The sequence below is a fragment of the Lissotriton helveticus genome, chromosome 2_2, assembly GCF_964261635.1.
Source record: "Lissotriton helveticus chromosome 2_2, aLisHel1.1, whole genome shotgun sequence".
NCBI classification, from domain to species: Eukaryota; Metazoa; Chordata; class Amphibia; order Caudata; family Salamandridae; genus Lissotriton; species Lissotriton helveticus.
Window position 1 is genome coordinate 133,814,151 of NC_136060.1, and position 27,375 is coordinate 133,841,525.

The following is a 27,375-nucleotide window of genomic DNA, read 5'->3' on the forward strand; positions in this document are numbered from 1 at the left end:
TCACGGAACCGACACATCTCCCCTTTTGCGAGCCTTTTGTTCATTTTGCGTTACGCATCCAGGTACTTTGTTGAGAACTTTGTCGCATTTATCATCAACTTGAACTAAGCAACTTTTAACACCTTTCAGTCAATCTTAAGTACAGTATTGTGGATTTGTGTCGTTTGTGGTCTTGTGTTAAGTCTATATAAAGAATACTTATTTTTATAAAACCTGTGTTGTGTCCATCTGTAGTGTTTTCACTGTATTACTGTGTATATTCACAAATGCTTAATACACTGCCTCTGAGATAAGCCTGTCTGCTTGTGCCAAGCTACCAAGGGGGTGAGCAGGGGTTATTTAGGAGTGTAATCCCCATATCCTGACTAAGACAAAGGTGAATACCAGTGCCAACTAGAGACCCCCAGATCTAACAGACTACATCTGATCCTTAGTTTCCAGCATCTGGCATATAGCAAACTAGGAAGAAGTGTGAAAATGAAACCTGAGCCACTGACAGAAATCTGACATATTGCCCCCTTCATGTGCCTGAACTAAGTAGTCGTAAGACGGCCTCAGAGGCAATCTTGCGGAAGTTACCTTTTTTTGATAGCCAACACGGTAGGAAAGATGAAGGTTGTTTGCCACTTGGACCGATGAGAGGAACGTGACACAGTCTGTACGCTTGTCCTCTGGGTTTGATACAGGGGCGAGGCCTCACCGACTGATATGCTTAGGCCCTGGGTGTGATATAGGGCCAGCACCTTGATCTTATCTTTTAGTCTAAAAGGGTTTTCTCAGTGCTACCGGTTTCTTAACACTGTTGGCATCTGAAAGAAATAAGAGGTGTTATTTACTTGGACCATTGGGCGTGATACAGATGGTACGCATGACCCCTGGGTGTGATACAGGATGTAATTCGGACATTCAGGAACATTTTGACCTTGGAGATTAGAGGCAGCTAGTGCTTTCACAAGGAGACCTGTGTTTGTCAAGTTGTTCCTCGTTTCTGAGCAATTTTTCTTATCTTTGCCCCGGAACTGATATTGACAGAATATCGGGCTCACTACAACGCAAAACTTCCCCTCGTTGCTGAATAGCATGCGCTAAGGAACGGGCTAAGGTATTTTTTGACAAAGCATCATTTTTTCGATGTCAGTTTTTTCTCTTTCTTCAATCTGGTTGTTAGTTGATGCATTCTTGATTTTGTGGTTTCCTCCTGTGCCTTTACAAGCGCTGCAGAGCTAATGAGGCACAAACCGCTACATACTCTAGCCTTGTTGACTACCCAACGAGCTGACCGTCAGTATTACAAAACGCAGAGAGATGGCAAAGCATGCTTATTCCAGGGGCCACAGCTGAATCTGGTGCACTAGACCGAAGAAAGGCAAGGGGATTGAGAATGCGCCCAATCGCAGCCACATGGGATGACCAGCTCTTTACCATCCAAGAGGGCTCTGAGAAACAAGCTCAACATGAACAGCAGAGCATACCCTGCCCGCCCTCCTCTTCCTTCTCCCACTGCACGATAGCTCCCCAAAGTTCAGTAATGATATATTAGCAGGCCCCCCACATTGCACCCGAGTGCCCAAGTTCCTAGAGTAACTCTGGATTACTGCTCCCCCACCCCTAGTCGCCATACAGGTGTTGTCGCATAACACTCAATTTGACTACAAATATTACAGGGGACCAGGCTCACAGTTTGTTTTTATATTTATGGTCAGATAGTGTTACCACAATTTGGCTTCACCCTGCCATTCAGCTATGTTCATTGATTGCTGTAATGCATACCATGTGTTATTGTGTACACAGTATTGTAACTCCAGCATGAAAGCCAAAATACATGTTTGGAGGAAAAAAACATGTGAATCTTGTATTTTGCATACTGTGAACTGAGGTACAGGTGAATTGGGGAGCTCAGGTTGTTGGTGGTGCTCTGATTGTGGCTGGTGCTCTGATTGTGGGAAGTGATACTAAAACTGTGTGAGTATGGCTGGCTGGGCCAGAAACAGTGGAAGTTTCTCATAATGCCTGTCAGGAAGGTCATGACTGTGTTCAGATTACACCGGCGGCTGCTGCTAATCCAACTTGGGGTTGATGGGGGGCAGCAGGGGAAAAATAATTTTAAAAATACACACTTACCTTTTGCTGCTGGCCGCCACATTCTTCTGCTCCCTCACCACGCCGCGCTTCCCCTGGCACTACAATGCCCAAGAGCACAGGCTCCCAGACTACTGACGCAACCCCAGTGCTTCTCTCATGCAATTACTCCCAGCATGAGAGAAGTGCTGGTATTGGGCAGAGCGGCCAGTTTTACGCTCCAGCATGGGCTGGGAGCCTGTGTCCCTGAGCATTGCTGATATCTCAGAGTAACAATCTTGAGATATCATAGCATGCATGTTGGCTCGGCTGGCCGTGGACAGTCGGCCAAACCGACACGTGAAATTTCAGTGCCTACCACCACTTCCCCTTGCTGCTGACGCCGAGACATGGCCCGCCCCACCCATGACTCGCGGACTGGAAGTGAAAAATAAAATGACAATAAAATAGTTCTATTGTCATTTTATTTTTCTTCTGTTTGCGGCATTTCATCAGTTGGTTGGTTCTCCTCCGCCATAGCGGAGGAGCAGTCCCAGTCAGATTGCATGTACATATAATCCTTGCCCTCTGCAGAGTCCAAAGAGCAATGGTCACATTTCCAATTGTAATTGTGATTCTATGGGAAAGTGTGTGAAAAAGCACACAGCTATCAAAATATTTACAGCTGCAAGGAAAAAGAAAATCATGTGCTTATATGTGTGTGGGTGGGTTCTGTATTGTGGAGGAGTTTGTGAAGTGGAGGAGATGAAGGGAAGTACATACTGAAGGGGAGATTGAAAAGACAGTATTGAAGAGGAAAGAGAAGATTTGAGAGGTATGTAGATGGATAATTATTCACAAGACAACCAATGGTGTTCCTTATTTATCTAAAACAGGCAAAGCCAATAAGTCTGACTTGTTTTAGGAATTTGCATATTGTTATGGCATGTGTTTGGGTGTAATAACCCACACAGAGGAACCCACTGGTCAAGAGGCACACTGTGTGGAGCACAGGATTTTAGTATACATGGTTTAAGCCACAAACTTAATTGCATAGACCAAACCTCTTGGAAAGGATTCCAAGTTACACTTCTGTGGTCATGCCCCTTTCAGAGATCCCCCATCGTTTTCATCCCATCTATAACACCTATATAACTCAGCTACCCTCTTAAGCACTTTTACCCTAAAACAACACACACATATTTACCTCACATTTCCATACATCAGATATCAGCACCTAGGCCATGTACATCATCTGCACCCTTCACCACAAAAACCATATATGAATCCTGCAGTGACCAGACATCACACCACCTATACCATCACCTCACACTACCCTACCACCCATAACCTTATTTACTTGAACATGCATCAACCACTATCCACAGCTGCATCCGACACCCTCATATTCTACACCCAACACTCCATCCAGCCTAAAAACATCACCTATACCATACACCAGCCACACCCTAACCCACCGACATCCTACTTAACACATATACTGCTTCCCTTACAGTACCAGCAAAGCCCTGCACTTTCACCTCCGCCTATCCACCTGCCCATACCTAAACATCAAATACTGCATCGTACAACACATGCACTCTATACCAGAGGTACATACACCACCTTAGCACCACATACACCCTACACCATCTATACCACGTACAGCACATTCCCTATATACTCTTCATACATGTACCACACATACATCTACATGTATAGCTGCACTCCGTTGCCTAATATTTTAAAATAACTAATGCAAGCAAGTGATCATCTTCAACAAGTTTGTCTGCCTCGATTTGTGATTGAGTAACATGCACGGCTGCTACCAGTAAGGAGGCTCATCTGTGGTGCAATGGCTGTTGCACTCAGGGACATAGGAGACACTACATTTCTGAGGGGGACAAGGACAACATTTTGGAGTTTCCAGTGACCCTATACAAATCGCCCATTGTCTGAGAGACATACGCCTGGTAAATGAATACAATTGCATAGTTTTGTCGTGAAATATTGATAACGGCAGGCATGTAGTCACAGTTTGCAAGTATGCTTTAATTGTTATTTATATTCACAAAGTGATTAGACCAAATGTGAAAAAACATGTTTTTGAATCTGACATCTTCATGCACCAAGCAAACAAAGGTGGGACAAAAAAAGGAAGAATAAACTGAATGCCCTTTGCAACATTCGTAAACCTCAAAATGGATTGGAGTAATATTGGAGTGTATTAGAGACAGGCTGCAGGCACACGGAGCTGTAAGAGCAGAGAACTGTCCACTTTCTAAAAGTGTCATATCTAAAATTGTTATGTGAAATCCAACCTTACCAATAAAGAGGATTTATCATTGCCATTGGAAAGATGTAAAACATGACACAGCTACTCCTTTCTAACCAAGAATTCCAGTGTTAAAGAGTGTATTAAGGAATTCCCAATGTTAATCTCTGATAGGAGTAGGCCTCACAGAAGTGAAAAACTAATATAGGTGTTTTTGACTAGAAGGACATGCAAAAAGTGCATGCCCTACCTTTTAGTAACATAGAACGCTGCCCTATGGGCTACCTAGGGCCTACCTTAGGGCTGACCTGTGTGTAAAAAAAGGAAGTTTAAGGCTTGTTAAGGGGTTTTAGTGGCAGGTCTACATGGCAGTAAACCTGCACACACAGGATCTGCAGTAGCAGGCCTGAGACATGTTTAAAGGGCTGCTTGTGTGGGTAGCCCAATCAGTGCTGTAGACCTACTAGTAGCATTTGATTTAAAGGCCCTGAGTATATGGTATACCACTGTACAAGGTACTTACAAATACATTTAATATGCCAATTGTGTTTTCACCAATGTTATCATGTTTAGGGGAGATGCACATGCACTTTAGCACTGGTCAGCAGTGGTAAAACGCTCAGAGTCCTAAGGCCAACCAAAAGAATCAACAAAACAAGGAGGTAAGCAGGCAAAACGTTTGGGGGAAGACCATCCTAAGGCTGGCAGGTCAAATAGTATGGTATAGGATTCTGTGTGTCTTTTTGAGTATTGAAGTCAGCTGGATCTCTTTTGGAAGCCCCTGGTTTAGCAGGGCACAAGAAGGAGAGCGAGAATAGTTTCTCAAACACTGGAAGTTTATCACCTGCATTCCTGTGGTTGGACGGTGAAACCTTTAATGCATCGCAAAGTATACAACACAATACAGACACTTTTGTTGTCTAATCTATGAGAAGCATTATTGCAGATGGATGATATGAATGTAGAGTGCACTGAAACTGCATTATCTTGCACAAAATATAAGAAGCCCTATTAGATAAATTTGCAATAACAATTAGCCTCATGTGGGATACTCACAAAAATTTGAACAACAGTGTATGTGTGAAAGAGAGATACTTACCAATGTAAAAAAAAGCCTGCTGTGCTAGACACGAATGAGATGCTCACAGAAGATAGGTATAGTGAAATATAGTGAGATATGCAGAAGGAAGTGTGCGGGCAAAGCTCAGATATGGGGTGTTAGTGGTGAACACCAGAAACATAGTGTTTGTGTGTGAAGCTTACAAATGAATACAGTAGGCGGAAGGCCACAAATTGGTAGTAGTGAGATGCACTAAAGCACAAAAACGTTGCTATATAGGAGGCTTATAAAAACTATAAAATTCTTAAAACTACCAAATATGCCTCATGCTAGGATTATTCGAGCTACAATATTGAGCATTTAATTGAAACAATAATTGTAGGCATGGAGGCCTTGCTCAAGACAATGATGATTTATTTACATGTGACATTTGGAGAGTTGCATCTACGGACATCATTTTCTCAAAGCGTATGTATGGTTGGTATATTTGCGTTTATGTTAGGAGGCTCAGAGGAAAAACACACCCTTTATGTGATAACATTGACAATATTGGGACATGAGGGGGAGGATTATTGGTGCCTGGCCTATATGAGGACAATATTTGCCCAAAGGTTACAGAATTTAGAGATGCATGTTTTGATTGCTTGGAGAAGCTTGAGTGAAGATGTCCTTGATCTGGTGGAATGGAAAACATTGAGCAATTGAGGGTTTACTAATTCACTATGCCATTGTGAAACACTGATTCCCATATTTCATAGAATAGTGCATTATGGATATAACCAAATAACTTCCCATTTGTGGCTGTGGTACTTGATTGCCTCATGCATTTAACGACCTCTTTGTGTGTGTGTGTATATATATATATATATATATATATATATATATATATATATATATATGTTCACGTATTGAATTCCTTATAAGATGCACTCACCAAGACTGCAGGGTGAGGCACAGAGGATCGCCAAAAGTTGTAGGTATATATATATATATATATATATTTCATAGATGATATTTTTATCATCTGGAAGGGTACACAAGAACAAGCTGCTCTCTTTGTCAATGATATTAATGTCGACAACAGAAATTTAAAATTCACTGCCACTATAACATCTACCTGTGCAGAATTTTTGGATGTCCAAGTTTACATAGACCAGGGACAGATCCATACTAAATTATTCAGGAAAAGCATGGCGGGTAATTCCATTCTTCACGCCCGCAGTTCACACCCACCCCACACTATTCAAAGCATTCCGCTGGGCGAATTTATTCGCATCAAAAGAATTTGTAGTGACCCTGAGGTGACCAATCAGTGTCTAGCTGAGTCCATGCAAAGATTTCTGAGACGTGGCTATAAACAAGATGTATTGAACCGTGCCCTCTCTAAAGCCTCAGCCCGCCCAAGGGATCAATTATTGACCCCAAGTTCTAGATCTTCTCCAGAACTTACTTCGGGTGGCTCAGTTAGATTTATCACCACCTACTGTTCCCAAGTGCAGAAACTAAGGCACATTATCAAAATGCAGTGGCCTATTGTATTAACAGATGTCATTTTGAGCCCAATGCTACCTAAAACACCCGCTATTACATTCAGGAGGGCTCCATCCATGAAAGATGCTCTAGACAAAAGTCAACCAGAACTTTCCATCAAAAATCCCTGGTTTATTAAAACAGGTTTTTTTAGATGTACATCTTGTCGGGCTTGTACTTTTGCTGAAAATAGTACTCACTACAAATCAGCTTTTAGTTAGTCACCTATACAAATAAATGAGCATCTCACTTGTCGAAGTGACTTTGTTGTCTACCAACTCACCTGCACTTGTTCACTCTCCTACATTGGGAGCACAAAGTTGCCTGCCAACCAGCGCATTTTGCAGCATATACGGGCAATAGTAAATTCAGACATGAACTATCCTGTGGCCCGCCACTTCAAGGCGGTTCATGATAAAAAACTGAAAGATCTGAAGTACACTTTGCTATGCTCTGTACCCAACCCTGGGAGAGGTGGGGATCGTGAAAGACTGCTTAGGCAAAGGGAAGCCGACTTTATCCTGTTACTTGACACGAGGTCCCCAAATGGGTTAAATGCTTTTGATGAATTACATCATTTCTTATAATATGACAACTGAAGTAACTGGTCTGGTCTTAGGTGTTTGATCAATTTTCTAATTTTCTGATTTTTTGTAAATAATACTGACAAATGGGATTTACATATTAATGATGTAATTATATGTAGAATGTGGTGTTTGAACTGAACAGGCTTCGATTTAGGTTCTCAAATTGGGTCTTTCAGCCGTCTGATGTTTTTTAATCAGAATATATTAATCTTTTTAAGTTTTTTAATATGATTTTGTTTTGCACATTTGAATAGCACTTACATCACTCACAACCTAGCACTGTTATAATGAATTGACTATAGGACATTTGGGAATGTGAAATGTGTAAATTTAATTGCAACTCTTTACTTTTTTTTTAAATGCACTTGCATTGGAGCAGTTATTTTCAATCTAATAACACTACTGTTATTATGTTGGAGCACTATGCTCTCCTTACATGTTGAATTATGTATGGAGCATTATATTATGCTTTTACTAAACTGAACAGATGTAAATATTTAGAAACTGTGATAGATTTAGGTTTCGAGTTTATGAGTTGCTTTGAGCACTATGCTACAATTTCTTTCTTTCCCACTGCGGTATTTTACTGTGGTAAACTGTTTATCTTACATGCTAGGTCTACATTGTTGTGCACCCATGCGACCTGTTTCTTTAGGCGCAGGTGCTTTTATTTCCTACATATTGTTTCCGCCTACTCCTGACGCGTCATGTGACCAAGCTCCGTCCGCGGAGCGAAACGCGTCAGGGAGGGCACTTGCTCTGGCAATACTGTCAATAAACTTCTGCACTGCTACACTATTCGGTGTTTTGGCGTTCCTTACTTGATTTGGAAGTAAGAGGAAAGGAAACGAGGAGAAGGAGGTCCGTGCCCGTCTATGACCGCAGCAAAGGGCGGTCGGGGTTGCTTTGATATATATATATATATATATATAACCTACAACTTTCGAAAGTATGAAGAGTGAGATCCAGCATCAGGAAGAGAAAGAATTGCATTTGCCTTTTGACCAGCTTTGCAGTACAGGAAAAGTGTTTGTAGGGGAAGCTGGGGTAAAAAGACATTGAGAAACAGTACTTGGGTCATGCTTCAGGGGAGAAAACAAAAACATGGAGTCGAAGTGAAGCCAGCATGCATAGAGATGCGCTCATCAATGAAAAGGAAGAAAAAAAGGGTGACAATGAAGCCAGCCAATAGTAAGTGAGGGGGGCTAATATGGGCCTCTTAGTAGCCACTTTCTAAAAGTTTAGCAGTGGCTGAAGCTAAGCTAGATTGAATGAAGTGTCCAGGATCACACTTTGTTGAGTGGAGGTAGAAGAGGAGCCAGAATTAGAATACAAAGTTTCTCCCTCACACTGGCTGAAGTGAAGATCGTCTTTTCCTCTCATTAAACACAGCATTATTCAGACACAAACAGCAACGAGTAAGGGAAACTCTCCGCGATGTCAAGGGAAATGACTTCCGTTGTCATGGAACCAAGCAACTAAAATATGAGTTTGTCTGAGGAGGAGCTGTCACACAATACGATGCATTGTTGTTAAGCAAACATATCACTTCTTCAAAACTGTGCAGATAACTGAGTGCTGGTGAAAATCAGGTTGTTTCTTCTACACAAAGAAAAAGGAATGAAGAACACCACAAAATGTTAACCGACATTGACAAAAGTGAATTTTACAGTGTCACTGTGGAAAATTAGAACATTCTTGCATTAAAGCCTCACTGTCTACACTGGGCAAAAAAGTGCTCTACTGATCGCCTTTGAATATTGTAAACCTAGGCAGACGTTCATTCATATAGGATTCTAGAAAGATAGCACATACATGCTATGTGGGGTACTCTGTTCGGACTGGGTTCATAATGTAAAATTATGTTTTGATAATGGGCCTTGTATTTATGGCGGTTTGTGTCAACTTGAGCCATCATGAACACTTATAGGAAAGAGAATGTAGTGTGCCGGCAGTGACATCTATTATATCTAATCTTAAGTAAATGTATGTCACTACTGTCACCTCCTGCGACAGACAGGCCTGTGTGCACAATTCTGAGGAAGGGTACAGAGTAGCAAGGTTCACTGAGGATTTGGGACAGCTATCTGGTCACCAAGTTATGTAACTGGTGGAAACAATAACTAGATGAAGCCTTATTCTACCTTAACACATCTTCAGCACTAGACATGCTCGTTCTGCACTTGCAAACATTCACAACATTTAAATAACTTCTTTATTCTAAATCCACAAAAATAAATTCATCCTGTTCTTCTCCAAGGACGGACAAAAAGTCTTTCAACTGTAACCTGCTAAAACAATTACACATTATTATTATTATTAAAATATTTGCACAACAGCTGCTCAATAGAGTGTCCCGGCACGAGCAGCGGTCAGTGGTATAAGTGATGCCAGGCGGTGACGCGGGGCGGGGTGGCGGGTAGTAAACTACGGAATACGGTAAAATACAGGTAAGTAAACATAGAAATAAATAACGTGAATTTTGTTGCGCACACTGCATCGCCAAATTCGATGCAATGCACGCAACAAAATTTGTTTTATTAATTTATATGTTTACATACCTGAATTTTGCTGTATTCTGTAGTTTACTAACCCCCATCCTGCCCCTCCCCTGCCCGGAAGCACTCCCACCACCGACCACTACTGCCCGGCACTAAGTAGCAAGTCTGATCCCTAATTAACAGTGGTACTAAAAGGGAGAACCAAAAAGCCAGGTCTTAAGAAGTCTCTTAGAGACCCGAATGTCCCTGGAAGCAGGGAGCTAAACTGGGAGGGCATTTTACTTCCTGGCAGCCACATAGGGCAAGGAGCTACTGCTCCTTTTTTAATCTGAAATGAGGAATTACTACCAGCAAGTAGTTAAATGACCAAAGAGACCGAACTGCTTGGTAAGGCGTGAATCTGTTGACAAATACTGAAGGTCTTTGTGGTAAAAAGCTCTATGTGCCAGAATCAAACCATTGAACCTCACACATTCTTTCATAGTCAACCAGTGCAGTTCCTTTAGGCCTGGCTGAATGTAGGCTCTATTGGGAAGGTGTGGTGGAAGCCTGGCGGCAGCATTCTGTACCAGCTGTAATCTCTTAAGGAGATTGGCTGGTAGGCCCCAGTACAGAGAGTTAGCATAATCCAGCTTTGAGGTGATCAAGGCCTGGATCACTGTTTTCTGCTGCCGGCGGGGGATTAGTTAGAGGAATTTTACATTTTCTAGCTGGCCAAAGCAGGTGCCTAGCACCCCTGGGGACAAAAGAAGCAGTGGTATTACTTTTTTCCCCAAGATTGCATGCTACCGTGGTAGGGTGAGGTGGCGGGGGGGGGGCATTCTTGGGCCAATGGTCATTGTTGCAGCTGGGTGGGGGGACCCCAAACCACAGAATTTTGTCTTGTTAGTATTACATTAGAGGCCACTATCGCGAATCCACTGAAACACACACGTCAAGCAGGTCTGGAAGTTATGCAGTGCATTAGGTGAATTTCTGTCAAGGGTGAGGGGCAGTTGCGTATCATCTGCATAAGATATTGTCTGTACTCCAGAGGATTCAATTAGGGGTGCCAAAGGGGACACATACACATTGAAAACAATGTGGGGCTTAGTGCAGACCTCTGAGGGACCCCATAACCCAATGGTTTAGGATAAGAGGCAAATGAGACCATCCAAACTGAGTGGGACCTGTCTGCCAAAAAGGAAAGGAGCCCTGCCAAAGCGGAACCACAGACACCTATGTCTTCGAGGTGCTGCAGGAGTGTCGAATGTGAGACCTGGTGAAAAGCCGCAGATAGCTCAAGGAGGGTTAGTGCCACCTGCTTCCCTAGATCTACTGCGGGCCTAATTGTATCTGGAGCCTCTAAGAGTATGGTCTCAGAGAAAAAACTGGGCAGAAGCATGACATGGCACGGTAAAGAAGTGCATTTTGTTCTCAAAAAGCAGAGAACTACTTGTTTATGAGCTTCTCTAAAATCTTGGTAAAGGATGGCATCTGAGAAATGGGACAGAAATTGGCAAGACTGGTCTTGTCAGCCGAGGGTTTGTTCAAAAGAGGAATCAACTTGGTCTGCTTAACAACTGGGTACTGTGGCCAAATGAATTGACTGATTTAGAAGAAGGTTTAGAGCAGGGTTGATGGCCATATAATTGGCAGCAAGAATGTGAGGAGAACAGGGATCATCTTGCAACCCTGATTTGCAGGTACTCAAGGCCTGAGAGGACTCCTAAGGTGAAATCAAGGTAAATTCCTGTAGCAATTGTCCACGAAAGGACACTATTTCTACTTGCAGTGCTGTGTGGTCACTGATCCTCATCGAGGCAGCGTCCCTGAGATGTGAAGCATCCACAATGTTTAGGATTTTAATGTCAACGGAGTTAAACACTCATTTTTAGAGGCTGAAGCAAGGCTTCTGGGTGCATAACCTTTTTGACTATTTTTAATATCTTCCCGGACTTGTTTGGGGAAATGTCAGTCTGATCTGTAAAAAAAGTTAGACTGAGCTTTCTCGAGTGCACAATGGTAGATATATGAGTGTCTAGTTTTCAGAAATGTGTGGGTTTGGTACATTTCCTAAGATGATCGCCGAGCCCCGGCTAAAAAACCCAGGTGACTCCCCTTGCAAAAGCAGGTTATTTTGTGATAGGTCATTTTGATGTCTCCTCAATACGTTTTGGGCCCTTGCCTGTCGCAGGTACTTGACCCACCCACGCGAGTGAGGTACCATTTTCATCAGAAGACCTGAGGAAACACTGGGTAGTAGGAAATTTGTGGATCCATGTAGATTCCAGAACTTTCTCACACAGAAATTTGAGAAAAACTTGATTTTTTTAGCTAAATTTGAGGTTTGCATGGGATTCTGGGTAGGAAAACATGAGGGGACCCTCCCAAGCCATACCTTGCTGGACTCCCCCAAGTGTCTAGTTTTCAGAAATGTGTGGGTTTGGTAGGTTTACTAAGATAGCCGCCGAGCCCAGGGCCAAAAACCTAGGTGACTCCCTTGCAAATCCAGGTTGTTTTGTGTTAGGTCATTATGATGTCTCCTCAATACGTTTTGGGCCCTTACCTGTCACGGGTACTTGAACCACCCATGCGAGTGAGGTATTATTTTTATCGGGATTCCTGGGGTAACGCTGGGTGGGAGGAAATTTGTGGATCCATGTAGATTCCAGAACTTTCCCACACAGAAATTTGAGAAAAAAGTGATTTTTTCAGCTAAATTTGAGGTTTGCGGGGGATTCTGGGTAGGAAAATGTTAGGGGACCCAAGCAAGCCATACCTCGCCGGACTTCACTGGGTGTCTAGTTTTCAGAAATGTATAGGTTTGGTAAGTTTCCCTAGATGGCCGCCGAGCACAGGCCAAAAACTCAAGGGACCCCCCTTGCAAAACCAGGTTGTTTTGTGACAGGAAATTTTGATGTCGCCTCAGTAGGTTTTGGGCCCTTGCTGTCACGGGTATTTGACCCACCCACGCAGGTGAGGTATCCTTTTTATCGGGAGACCTGGGGGAACTCTGGGTAGGATGAAATTTGTGGATCCACGTAGATTCCAGAACTTTCCCACATAGAAATTTGAGAAAAAAGTGATTTTTTCAGCTAAATTTGTGGTTTGCTGGGGATTTTGGGTAAAAAAAACTTTAGCGGACCCACGCAAGCCATAGCTCGCTGGACTCCACTGGGTGTCTAGTTTTCAGAAAAGTATGGGTTTGGTAGGTTACCTGTAGTAACTAAGTCCAGCTGAGTTGAGGTATTTCAAGAAGTATTTATTGAGATGTTAAGTTATCAAGAATAAGTCAAGAACAAGACCCCACCAGGAGGAGCCAGCAGGTAGCTCAGCCCCATCATAACTGTGTCTTTCTTTCAACCTCCACCCAACATTCTATGATGAATCACAGTGCAGAGCCATTCCAAAGGCATTCCACTAGAAAGCATGAAGTGGATAAAGATATGCATAGAAATATGCCATAAGTAGAATAAGTAGAATATAACATACCTCCTTTTCTTCGACAACAAAATAGAGAACATAGGAACATAGAGCATGAAAGAAAGAACAAGTGTACCGATCATTGCGAGCTGACACATCTACTGGCCAGACAGATGTGACAAGAAGGAATGAACAGCAAGAAGCATAGAAACTACAGAGAAGAAATGAAATGAAAATAGATCAGATACATTCCCACTCTGTAAACACTAGACAAAGCAAAAAGCGAAAGAACACCCAGATTAAAGGAGTGAGACACAAAAGCAGAAAGACATGAATAGGAACTATTCTGCCCTTTGTTCCCAACGAATGCATAAACGTGGAACAGACAGGTAGCAAGACTGGAACACAAGAAAAATAAGAACTTTCATTCTCCTCTACAGAAAATAACGAGAAAGAGAATAAAAAGAACAACCCAACAATCACTCCAGACACACCTACAGTTAAGGAGAGTATGAAAAGGTGAAACATTGAGTATACGATGGAAATACCAAACAGAAGCAGAGGAAAGAACAAATAAAGGTCTTTCATACCACTCTGTTTAACACCATTAATAAACAAGTTGAATAGATATTGACAGATTTGGAGAATAACTTCATAAACAACCTGTAGAAATTAATATTGAATAACGTTAAAACATTGAAAGGCTGTAATAGAAATTACATCCTCAAAACATTGAAATGGAGAGTCCTCCATGTCGACAACCTCTGAAGGTTAAACATTGAAATATTGAAAGGTAGCAATAGAAATTGAAAACCTTAAAAGTCACACATTGAAAACATTAGAAAATACCTTGAACGTGACTATTTGAAAATACATGAGTACGTCGATAAGTACAATTTGATGTAGTGCCAACCTGGGAATACTATTGGTATGCATGCACATAGATAATTAGAAATTGATATACATCTCCAACAAAGAAACAGTAAAAGTTGAATTACAACCCCTACAGAGGAATATTGCGTGTATGCATTTATGTTGATATAATTGAGTAATTGAAACTAGGTCCAAATTGAAATAATTTGATGGTCATGTGCAATACTTAAAGATAATACTGCACATGTGCAATTGTTAATCAGGAAAACTTAAGTACATGACATGTACAAATTGAAAATAAAGAAAATTTTGTGTAATTGTGCTTGAATCTTTTTGAACATGTAATCTGGACAAATTGATGTAAAAGTCATTTGACGTCCACAGTAATGGGACAGTATATATAATACACACACCATGACCTGGCATCGAATAAATATTGTGCATTGTAGTACAGGATGAAATAGCGTGAGTTGTAAATGGAATGAATCCTTGTAAATTGTTAATATTATACTTTTCAAAGTCTTGTGCACCTTTATTGTAATGTTGCGTGCCTCACGATGTTTTTAGATTGAAATTAGCTTCACTTGGTTGTCATGGCTAGTTTTAAAACAAGCAGCTTTATTGAATTGATATGTGTCAAAAGGTATTTCTTCCTTTACATTGTTTTTATTTGTGTCCACGAGTATAAATAATGCCACTCACCCTTTTGAAATAATTATCGGAATAAAAAACACTGGTGCTGCTATAAATGAAGTGAGTTTTTCTGTTATCCAATGATGAAGTTGAAATGACGTAGAGATGAAAACGAAAAGACTGTAATTGAGGTGATCAATCTAAAATGGCTGCACGTCGACGTGAGAGATGCTGAATGGCTCTCGGTGTCAGCGTGCTTCAAAGATTTTCAGAGGTGGTAGAAAGGCTGACTCACGTCATAGTGTAGGATGACGAGATCAGCGAGGCACAGGAGACAGGTGAGGTTGTATGCTCTCAGCGCGTGCGTTCGTTGTGATGCTCGAGCGTCGTTTGCATTTAGCAGAGTGGTTACCCCCACCAGGAGCATCCAGCAGGTAGCTCAGCCCCATCATAACTGTGTCTTTCTTTCAACCTCCACCCAACATTCTATGATGAATCACAGCGCAGAGGCATTCCACTAGAAAGCATGAAGTGGATAAAGATATGCATAGAAATATGCCATAAGTAGAATAAGTAGAATATAACATTACCCTAGTGGGCCGCCAAGCACGGGCCAAAAACACACGGGACCCCCCTTGCAAAACCAGGTTGTTTTGTGATAGGAAATTTGATGTCGCCTCAGTAGGTTTTGGGCCCATGCCTTTCGCGGCACTAGGCCTACCCATGCAAGTGAGGTATCATTTTTCTCTGAAGACTTTGGGGAGAGTGGGGTGTGTGGAATTTTGTGAACCCACGCAGATTCCAGAACTTTCCGCCACAGAAATATGAGGAAAAGTTTTTTTTTAACACCTTTTTAGGTTTGCATGGGATTCTGGGTAACAGAACCTGGTAAGAGCCAGTCAAGTCACCCCATCCTGGATTCCCCTGGGTGTCTAGTTTTTAAAAATGTATAGGTTTGCTAGGATTCCCTTGGTGCCGGCAGAGCTAGGGTTCAAAATCTACAGCTAGGCACTTTGCAAAAAAAGGGTCCGTTTTCACTGTGAAAATGTGGTGTGTTCACGTTGCGTTTTGGGCTGTTTCCTGTCGCGGGCACTAAGCCTACTCACGCAAGTGAGGTACCACTTTTCTCGGAAGACTTTGGAGAACGCGGGGTGGTGGAATTTTGTGGATCAACGCAGATTCCAGAAATTCCACCATAGAAATGTGAGGAAAATGTGCTTTTATTTTACAAATTTTTAGATTTGCAAGAGATTGTGGGTAACAGAACCTGGTGAGAGCCAGTCAAGTCACCCTATCATGGATTCCCCTGGGTGTCTAATTTTCAATAATGTACAGGTATGCTATGTTTACCTATGTGCCGGCTGCGCTAGGGACCAAAATCCACAGGTAGGCATATAGCTAAAAACAACTCCATGCCTAGTCGGCTTTCTGCCGCCTTGGGGGGGATATCGGTGGGGTTGCCCCGATATACCCAAAGGGGGCAGAAACACTGTGGCTATTGTTTGGGGGGGGATTGGGGCATTTGTATGCCCATTCTGGGCAGCCCCGACCCCACACATAAAAAAAGCTTGCGTAATCGTTGGTGTCTAGTGGGCTTTTAGCCCCCCCGAGGGGGAGCAGAATGGGGGCTACTGCCCCCATCTTCCCCCAAGGGCAGGGGGGGCAGAAAGGCTGTAATTGTTGTGGGTGGGGCGTGGGGTCATTGACATGCCCGTTTTGGGCAGCCCCCACCCTAATTAAAATTTGCCCCAAAAAAATCCCTGCCGTCTAGTGGGCTTTTTGCCCCCCCCCCCCGTGGGCAGATTGGGGGCTAATGCCCCATCTGCACCCCAAGGGGGGCAGGAAGGCTGCAATTTTTGTGGGGAGGGGGTGGGGCACGGACATGCCCTTTATGGGCAGCCCCCACCCTAATAAATTATGCAGCAAAAAAAAACCCTGGCGTCTAGTGGGCTTTTTCCCCTCCAGGGGGGCAAAAAGACTAAATCAAACCAAATAAATTTGGGGGGAGCAAAAGCCCTTGCCCAAGGGGCTGCTCCCCCCCTCCCTGGTGTCTAGTGGGTGGATCCTGGGGCGATCCCCAAGCAGGGATGCACTGGGGAGAGATACCATTGGAAAGGGGAGATTCTCCCCTTTTCTAAATGATACCTCCCCCGTCTTCCTCCGTCCCCGGGGGCTGGGATAGCCCTCTGAGCACTTAGTAAGTAAAACTGAAATGAGCCTAAAGACTCATTTCAGTTATGGTTTCTGTGCAATGCCGACAGCGCGACGTGCGCGCTGATCGCCATTGCACAGAAACCAGGGAGGGGGCCTGGGGAGCTGGGGAAGCTCTTCCCCAGCTCCCGAGGCAGAGAAGGAAATCCCTCTGCTGTCTGTAGCAGAGGGATTTCCTGCCCCTGTCCTTATGACAAAATGGTTCCGTCATGAGCACAGGGGCACTGATGCTCATGACGGAACCATTCCGTCATGAGAATCGAAGGGGTTAATAGGTACAATGTGGTTAGCCACCTGTATAAGCAAGGAGTCGGCCGACTAACATCGACCTCCATGTCCTCCTTCAGAGGTGAAGAGTACTTGCTCAAGGCAAGACTAAACTCCGTAGAAGAGACAGTGGCCCAATTACGATGCGGGAGTGGAACAGCGAAACCCGCATCTGTGAAAGTCGAGGTCCAATGTTAAAATGAAAGTGAATGAGAGCATGGTTGGACCAAGTCTGGGGATTAATGTCAAGTACCTAAACTTCAGTGTTAGAAAAAATGGTGTCTAAGGAGTGGCCCGCGATGTGAGTAGGCGGAGTCATAAACTGTGACATATCCCATGATGACATATGCTCCAGAAGAAGTTAACCATGTGGGTCAGAAGATGCAGCAACATGTATATTAAGGTCTTCTAGAACCATGAAATTCAAGTATTTCAACATATACTTCGAAAGGAACTCAACCAGGGAAGACAGAACCCCCCCTGCATGACCGGGGGGCAATAGATCAGCATGCTAGCCAGGATTTTCTTAGTTGGCAATGAAATGCAAAAGGCCATAGACTCATAGACATTGCTGACTTCCCATCAATCTCACCCACTGTTTCATCGCTCATTTTCACATTTGACTCTTCCATATAAACAACATCTTTAAAGTGGCAAACTATTACCTCTGGGTCCTGAAAAGCGTAAGCCATTCTTGTCTCTTTTCTACTAAACATACTGTCATGAATGGACTTTGGCTACGCCGTCCTTGTGGGCGTCTCACAAACGTGCCTCTTGCCACTGAAAACTGTCCTACATGCCGAACTAGACATATGTCTTCATCTCTGAAATTTGATCACACTACTCTAATTCCCATAGAGTTACTTTAGCCTCTTAATATGGCAAGGATAACATTTAAATGTAATGCCAAGCCTATAAAACCACCAACACCATTTCTCCATTATACTTCTCCCATGAGGGCATAAGTCACCTGTAGCATTTGTAATGCAATGTGTGTTGTATTTACGTGACTTAGATGTATTGATATTACAAATAACAATGGCTTTTAATTTTGTAAATAATTAATACTTAAATAAAAGTTATTGTAATTTATAATGGCAATAGCTTAAACGTTTGTAATTAACTTTTGTGAAGATTATGTTCAGTGTATTTTATTGTGACGAAAATCCAAGAACATTGCATTTGCACCTACACACACACAGAGCCACACACACACATATATATATGTGGTGGTGGTGGATCTGGGGGATATGGTGGTGGTGGATGTGGTGGTGGTGGTGATGGTGGTGGATGTGGGGGTGGATGTGGGGGTGGATGTGGTGGTGGTGGATGTGGTGGTTGTGGAGGTGGTGCATGTGGTGGAGGGGGTGGATGTGGTGGAGGTGGATGTGGTGGAGCTGGTGGATGTGGTGGAGGTGGTGGATGTGGTGGATGTGGTGGTGGTGGATGTGGATGTGGTGGTGGATGTGGTGGTGGTGGTTGCGGTGGTGGATGTGGTGGTGGTGGATGTGGTGGTGGCGGATGCAGTGGTGATGGTGGATGTGGTGGTGATGGTGGTGGATGTGGGCGTGGATGTGGTGGTGGTGGTGGTGGATGTGGTGGTTGTGGAGGTGGTGGATTTGGTGGAGGGTGGTGTATGTGGTGGTGGTGGATGTGGTGGAGGTGGTGGATGTGGTGGTGGTGGATATGAAAGTGGTGGTGGATGTGGTGGTGGATGTGGTGGGGGTGGATGCGGTGGTGGATGTGGTGGTGGTGGATGTGGTGGTGGTGGATGCGGTGGTGAATGTGGTGGTGGTGGATGCGGTGGTGGTGGAAGTGGTGGTGGATGTGTTGGATGTGGTGGTGGGTGTGGTGGTGGATGTGGTGGTGGTGGGTGTGGCGGTGGATGTGGTGGTGGTGGTGGTGGTGGTGGATGTGGTGGTGGTGGATGCGGTGGATGTGGATGTGGTGGTGGATGTGGTGGTGGATGTGGCGGTGGATGTCATGGTGGATGTGGAGGTGATGGTGGATGTGGTGGTGGATGTGGTGGCGATGGTGGATGTGGTGGTGGATGCGGTGGATGTGGTGGTGGTGGATGTGGTGGTTGTGGAGGTGGTGGATGTGGTGGAGGTGGTGGATGTGGTGGTGGTGGATGTGGTGGAGGTGGTGGATGTGGTGGTGGTGGATGTGAAAGTGGTGGTGGATGTGGTGGTGGATGTGGTGGTGGTGGATGCGGTGGTGGATGTGGTGGTGGATGTGGTGGTGGTGGATGTGGTGGTGGATGCAGTGGTGGTGGAAGTGGTGGTGGATGTGTTGGATGTGGTGGTGGATGTGGTGGTGATGGGTGTGGTGCTGGATTTGGTGGTGGTGGTGGTGGTGATGGATACGGTGGATGTGGATGTGGTGGTGGATGTGGTGGTGGATGTGGCGGTGGATGTCATGGTGGATGTGGAGGTGGTGGATGCGGTGGTGGATGCAGTGGTGGTGGTGGATGGAGTGGGGGTGGTGGTGGATGGGGTGGTGGATGTAGTGGTGGTGGGTGTGGTGGATGTGGTGGTGGTGGATGTGGTGGTGGATGTGGCTGTGGATGTGGATGTGGATGTGGATGTGGCGGTGGATGTGGATGTGGCGGTGGATGTGGTGGTGGATGTGGTGGTGCATGTGGAGGTGGATTTGGAGGTGATGATGGATGTGGTGGTGGATGTGGTGGTGTTGGTGGATGTGGTGGTGGATGCGGTGGATGTGGTGGTGGTGGATGCGGTGGATGTGGTGATGGTGGATGCGGTGGTGGTGGTGGATGCAGTGGTGGTGGTGGATGGGGTGGTGGTGGATGGGGTGGTGGATGTAGTGGTGGTGGGTGTGGTGGATGTGGTGGTGGTGGGTGAATGCCACAAATCACACGCAGGAGTTTCACAGGCAGCTCTGGGTTTACGGACTAAATAGGTCATACTTGATTTATGTGTAATTGTGCAGGACCTTTGCCAAGATGTGCTTCAGGACTGCAAAAAAAGGATACAACCAAACAAATGTAAATACCTAATTTTTTAGGATAAAAATGTGTGTGCATTAAACAACTTGACAGAATTCATTTCAAAGCAATTAAAGAAAATGTACAAACGGCGTTACCATGGCACACACAAAGGCCATGGTAGAATTTGGACATGTGAACAAATAATGCACGCTCAATGTACCAATTACTTTTTGTATGCCACACTCTTTAGGCTTCTAAGCGCTGTAATAGCATATTTTATTATTAATAAAAGTCAGTTTACCCACCAGAAGATAGATGCGGTGGTGGTGGAAGTGGTGGTGGATGTGTTGGATGTGGTGGTGGGTGTGGTGGTGGATGTGGTGGTGGTGGGTGTGGTGGTGGATGTGGTGGTGGTGGTGGTGGTGGTGGATGTGGTGGTGGTGGATGCGGTGGATGTGGATGTGGTGGTGGATGTGGTGGTGGATGTGGCGGTGGATGTCATGGTGGATGTGGAGGTGATGGTGGATGTGGTGGTGGATGTGGTGGCGATGGTGGATGTGGTGGTGGATGCGGTGGATGTGGTGGTGGTGGATGTGGTGGTTGTGGAGGTGGTGGATGTGGTGGAGGTGGTGGATGTGGTGGTGGTGGATGTGGTGGAGGTGGTGGATGTGGTGGTGGTGGATGTGAAAGTGGTGGTGGATGTGGTGGTGGATGTGGTGGTGGATGTGGTGGTGGTGGATGCGGTGGTGGATGTGGTGGTGGTGGTGGATGTGGTGGTGGTGGATGTGGTGGTGGATGTGGTGGTGGTGGATGCAGTGGTGGTGGAAGTGGTGGTGGATGTGTTGGATGTGGTGGTGGATGTGGTGGTGGTGGGTGTGGTGCTGGATGTGGTGGTGGTGGTGGTGGTGGTGGATGTGGTGGTGATGGATGCGGTGGATGTGGATGTGGTGGTGGATGTGGTGGTGGATGTGGCGGTGGATGTCATGGTGGATGTGGAGGTGATGGTGGATGTGGTGGTGGATGTGGTGGTGATGGTGGATGTGGTGGTGGATGCGGTGGATGTGGAGGTGGTGGATGCGGTGGTGGTGGTGGATGCAGTGGTGGTGGTGGATGGGGTGGGGGTGGTGGTGGATGGGGTGGTGGATGTAGTGGTGGTGGGTGTGGTGGATGTGGTGGTGGTGGATGTGGTGGTGGATGTGGCTGTGGATGTGGATGTGGATGTGGCGGTGGATGTGGATGTGGCGGTGGATGTGGTGGTGGATGTGGTGGTGCATGTGGAGGTGGATTTGGAGGTGATGATGGATGTGGTGGTGGATGTGGTGGTGTTGGTGGATGTGGTGGTGGATGCGGTGGATGTGGTGGTTGTGGATGCGGTGGTGATGGTGGATGCGGTGGTGGTGGTGGATGCAGTGGTGGTGGTGGATGGGGTGGTGGTGGATGGGGTGGTGGATGTAGTGGTGGTGGGTGTGGTGGATGTGGTGGTGGTGGGTGAATGCCACAAATCACACGCAGGAGTTTCACAGGCAGCTCTGGGTTTACGGACTAAATAGGTCATACTTGATTTATGTGTAATTGTGCAGGACCTTTGCCAAGATGTGCTTCAGGACTGCAAAAAAAGGATACAACCAAACAAATGTAAATACCTAATTTTTTAGGATAAAAATGTGTGTGCATTAAACAACTTGACAGTATTAATTTCAAAGCAATTAAAGAAAATGTACAAACGGCGTTACCATGGCACACACAAAGGCCATGGTAGAATTTGGACATGTGAACAAATAATGCACGCTCAATGTACCAATTACTTTTTGTATGCCACACTCTTTAGGCTTCTAAGTGCTGTAATAACATATTTTATTATTAATAAAAGTCAGTTTACCCACCAGAAGATAGATGCGGTGGTGGTGGAAGTGGTGGTGGATGTGTTGGATGTGGTGGTGGGTGTGGTGGTGGATGTGGTGGTGGTGGGTCTGGTGGTGGATGTGGTGGTGGTGGTGGTGGTGGTGGATGTGGTGGTGGTGGATGCGGTGGATGTGGATGTGGTGGTGGATGTGGTGGTGGATGTGGCGGTGGATGTCATGGTGGATGTGGAGGTGATGGTGGATGTGGTGGTGGATGTGGTGGCGATGGTGGATGTGGTGGTGGATGCGGTGGATGTGGTGGTGGTGGATGTGGTGGTTGTGGAGGTGGTGGATGTGGTGGAGGTGGTGGATGTGGTGGTGGTGGATGTGGTGGAGGTGGTGGATGTGGTGGTGGTGGATGTGAAAGTGGTGGTGGATGTGGTGGTGGATGTGGTGGTGGTGGATGCGGTGGTGGATGTGGTGGTGGTGGTGGATGTGGTGGTGGTGGATGTGGTGGTGGTGGATGTGGTGGTGGATGTGGTGGTGGTGGATGCAGTGGTGGTGGAAGTGGTGGTGGATGTGTTGGATGTGGTGGTGGGTGTGGTGGTGGTGGGTGTGGTGCTGGATGTGGTGGTGGTGGTGGTGGTGGATGTGGTGATGATGGATGCGGTGGATGTGGATGTGGTGGTGGATGTGGTGGTGGATGTGGCGGTGGATGTCATGGTGGATGTGGAGGTGATGGTGGATGTGGTGGTGGATGTGGTGGTGATGGTGGATGTGGTGGTGGATGCGGTGGATGTGGAGGTGGTGGATGCGGTGGTGGTGGATGCAGTGGTGGTGGTGGATGGGGTGGGGGTGGTGGTGGATGGGGTGGTGGATGTAGTGGTGGTGGGTGTGGTGGATGTGGTGGTGGTGGATGTGGCTGTGGATGTGGATGTGGATGTGGATGTGGCGGTGGATGTGGATGTGGCGGTGGATGTGGTGGTGGATGTGGTGGTGCATGTGGAGGTGGATTTGGAGGTGATGATGGATGTGGTGGTGGATGTGGTGGTGTTGGTGGATGTGGTGGTGGATGCGGTGGATGTGGTGGTGGTGGATGCGGTGGATGTGGTGATGGTGGATGCGGTGGTGGTGGTGGATGCAGTGGTGGTGGTGGATGGGGTGGTGGTGGATGGGGTGGTGGATGTAGTGGTGGTGGGTGTGGAGGATGTGGTGGTGGTGGGTGAATGCCACAAATCACACGCAGGAGTTTCACAGGCAGCTCTGGGTTTACGGACTAAATAGGTCATACTTGATTTATGTGTAATTGTGCAGGACCTTTGCCAAGATGTGCTTCAGGACTGCAAAAAAAGGATACAACCAAACAAATGTAAATACCTAATTTTTTAGGATAAAAATGTGTGTGCATTAAACAACTTGACAGTATTCATTTCAAAGCAATTAAAGAAAATGTACAAACGGCGTTACCATGGCACACACAAAGGCCATGGTAGAATTTGGACATGTGAACAAATAATGCACGCTCAATGTACCAATTACTTTTTGTATGCCACACTCTTTAGGCTTCTAAGCACTGTAATAGCATATTTTATTATTAATAAAAGTCAGTTTACCCACCAGAAGATAGATGAGCTGATTTGTCAGTGCCTAGAATCGAACTCCTGACCTACAAACGTTACTTAGGTTATAGAACAGAACGGTCACCCCGCTGAGCCATCCTGCAGCAATCAGAACGCTTTCTTTTCTGTCATGTTTCAAACACCTCTCTTATAACCCTTCTGGGTTGTCCTCCTATGTCGATGAAAGGGAAAGTTTATGAAAGTCGGGACAAAGATAAAATGCCAGCACTTCCGTGTAGCCCGCTGATACCTGCTCCGGGCATTTTGTGGTTGGTGTTGGGACTGAATTCTCTGCAGCGCCAGAAATCCTTTAAAGTGTGCGGTGATCCTGTATAAAAACCAGGGAGCTGGGAGGTGGGGGTTTGCTCGGCCTTGTCTGGGCGGCTGGGGTGTAAGTATGGAAACAGGCCGACTGCAGAGAGACAGACACCAGACAGGGAGGGACAACAGACAGACAGACAGACACACGCACCGCACTGACACCATCATGATGCAAAGACACACATACACACAAGACAGCTGGATTTCATAGAGAGACCGAGACAGGGGGACACCCTCTGCACTGCTAGACCTGCAACACTAAACAAAGTTTAAAGGCAAAGGCAGGGACTGGCACAGGCAGAAGCAAGCCAGTCCAGTGACAGTCTTGCGTGGAGTACGGATTAAGGGGCTGTACTGCACAGTAATTATTTATTTCCTCTCCCCGTGCCACGTCCATCAGACACTATGTAGATACCAGACTTCAGACACCAGCAGAGCAAGAGAGAAAGTGGTACGAGGCACGGAGGGGGGAAAGGAGGGGTCAGGTTGTAAGGTATGGGCCATAGAATCTGGCATTAAGAACCCAGGGGAAACAAGGAGAAACACGAGAGACGGCCTGCGGCCGTCAAAGTGAAAGTACGGCCGGCGGAGGGCATTGCTGTGGGGAGGGGGGAGGAGAAATGCGACACGGCGGGCAGGGGAGGGGGCGGAGCGGGGAGAGCGGCATGAGGGTGTGAAGCAGCAGGGGCCTTTGAAGTGAAGCTAAGCTTCACTTCAAAGGTGTGGGAGGAGTGCTGCTGGTGATTGACTGGCGATTTGATGATGTGCACACGCATTTTAGGTCAATGCGCTTGCGCATTGACCTAAAAGCGTACGGGCACAGCATCAAATCGCCAGTGGAATCGCCAGTTAGGTAAACTCTCGATAAGCCCCTATATATCTCGCTCCCGCTCAATGCGCATGCGCATTGAGATAGGTCGCTCGACCTAAAAAAGAAGTGAGGCACTAACCAAGTTAGGCAGTATGTAAGTGACCTCAAAGCACGTGACATCGCATGTGATATCACAACCCATGACCTCACAGGAAGTGACATCACATTCTAAGACCTCACATGTGTTAAGCAGATCTATCATGAGTACATTTGAGTGCATTACAATATTTAACAAATTAGATTTTGTGTCAGAGTTGTGCCAAAAAAGTGGTGCTACCCCAACGCAAGATCTAGGCCTCCACTTATACATCATTTATTTATTGAAACTCTGCCAGAAAGAAATTGGCAACAAGGAGAAATGTGGCAGTATATCTGTTCTGCTTAATTGGTTGCAAAGTCTGCATTATAAAATATCTTATTGGGTTAAGGCACCTGTTGCATAGATCTTTATGTACCCAGTCAATTTCAGGAAATAATAACAATTTCAAGATAACTCTGGAGTTTTAATACACTTGCTGGAGAGACAGGTGTTTTGTCTAGTCCCAGTTTTGAATCAAAGTAGCATAGAGTGTTAATATGTCTCCCACTAAGTACATCATGTGACACACACAACGGATTTTTATTTTATGTAGATGGTTAAGTGGGTTATTGCTTTTAACACAGAAATCCTTTAGTTACTTGCAGTTAATAAATTGTAATTCTTCTAATATAGTACAGAAAACAATGAAGGAAAGGACGTGTGACTCCTACACCTTGTAACCCTCACTATCTTATGTAATACATCCTGTAAATTGATTTACACACATATGATTTATTGTCAATGTATAATGTGTATGTGTGATGGTAAGCGCTCCGACACCCTGGATTGGGTTGAGTAGCACTATAAAAGAAATGACAAAATAGTGGTATTTAAAATATTTGTGTAAACACTAGGACAGATTAACACATCTGACACACAATTTAGCACAAGATGTGTGTTTAGACTATGTCTGATACTAATTGTTCTTATGTTCCGAGGCGATTTGTTTAAAATAAAAATTTCTACTAAACAGCCTTTGAGTGGCTGAATTGTGCAGTGTGAAACCAGTCAAATAAGGTAGGGTCGGGGCTGAGGAAGGGCAGGATGCCGTCAGTAATCAACAAACTACCTCTCTTCCTTTGTCCTGGAAGTGCAGACTGCAGGCAGAAAAAATCCCTGCAGGTTTGCAGCACAACAAAAGGGAAAGTCACAGGTCAAGTGCAGGGTCATTGTAGGTAGTGCTTTGACCTGCTAATGGCCCTGCGACTGACAAAGGAGAGAGGGGAGTTTATTGTGTCCCCTCGTCCCCCTCACACTTGTCCTGTGTGTACCCCCAACTACAAAATCTGGGGGGGGGGGGTATCCCCGTGTCCCCCACACTTCCTACGCCCATCATGCACTGCTGCTGCCTGCGCTCAACGTGTTCTGTTCCCGAGAAACGCTTGCACTGCTGGTACCTATGCGGTACCCATTGTTTCTTATATAGGGAAACTTTTCGCTTTACAAAGTCTAAACTACTGCCTTGGCAATGTACTGTACTGTAGGAAAGTATTGTTTAGCTGCTGACAAATAGCCACTTTCAGATATTGAGCGTTGACATAAAAAAAGAAAAGCCCTTACCCAGCACCGTTTCTATGAGGAGGTCCTTCCAAACGTTCAAGGTTACCATGATGGCTGGCTCGGTGAGTGCAGGGCGATGGATGGTGCCTTCACCGTCCGTCCCAGGCACCTGCCGCCCCTCCTCGCGCAGGTGCGGTGCCCGCAGGCTCGCGGGAGGTGTCCGCGGGGGCTCTCCACCCTCCTCACGCGGGTGAAGCTCTCAACAGCCGCTCCTCTCGGTGCGCTCCCGGTGCGCTCTGTCGCGTCCGACGTCAATCAGTCTGTCCCGCTGACACTGGTCAAGTGGTACCTATCTATGTCCCTACCACTGAGTGCAGGAAGCTCACGGAAGAAGACTGGTTCCAGACAGCGCCTGCCTCTCGGTACAGGCGCTAAATTTGGGTGTATCCTCTGTCAATGTGACTCTGTGCAGCACATAAATATTTCCTCATGGAAAGTGTACAAACCTGTTGCGCTGATTAAAGTCACACCTGCAAATGAGGAACTGTCCTCTGGTGACATCCCCGAGAAACAGAAATGGAGCCTCTGCTTTGTGTGCCACAGCTCCCACACAGGGCAACAGCAGGGCCACTGGAATGATGCTTCAGTGGAGGACCAAATTATGGGGCAAGGTTTAACTTAATTATGTGGCAAGAAATGCCAACTTATCTGGCATAGTGCAGCACAATCTATAGCAGTTTTATTTCACTATTTTGTATTTTAACACATATTAATATTACTTGGGCAAAGATTTC

General features: G+C 45.5%; 1 protein-coding gene across 1 annotated transcript in view; it reads right to left on the reverse strand.

The window, feature by feature from the left end:
* Nucleotides 1-27,077, reverse strand: part of CWH43 (cell wall biogenesis 43 C-terminal homolog) — a 365,425-nt gene extending 338,348 nt beyond the window's left edge. Inside the window, exon 1 of the mRNA XM_078678207.1 lies at nucleotides 26,642-27,077. Within this exon, the coding sequence (XP_078534333.1) occupies nucleotides 26,642-26,690 (49 nt within the window). The 5' untranslated portion in view covers nucleotides 26,691-27,077. The remainder of the gene's footprint in view (nucleotides 1-26,641) is intronic.
* Nucleotides 27,078-27,375: the final 298 nt, after the last annotated feature.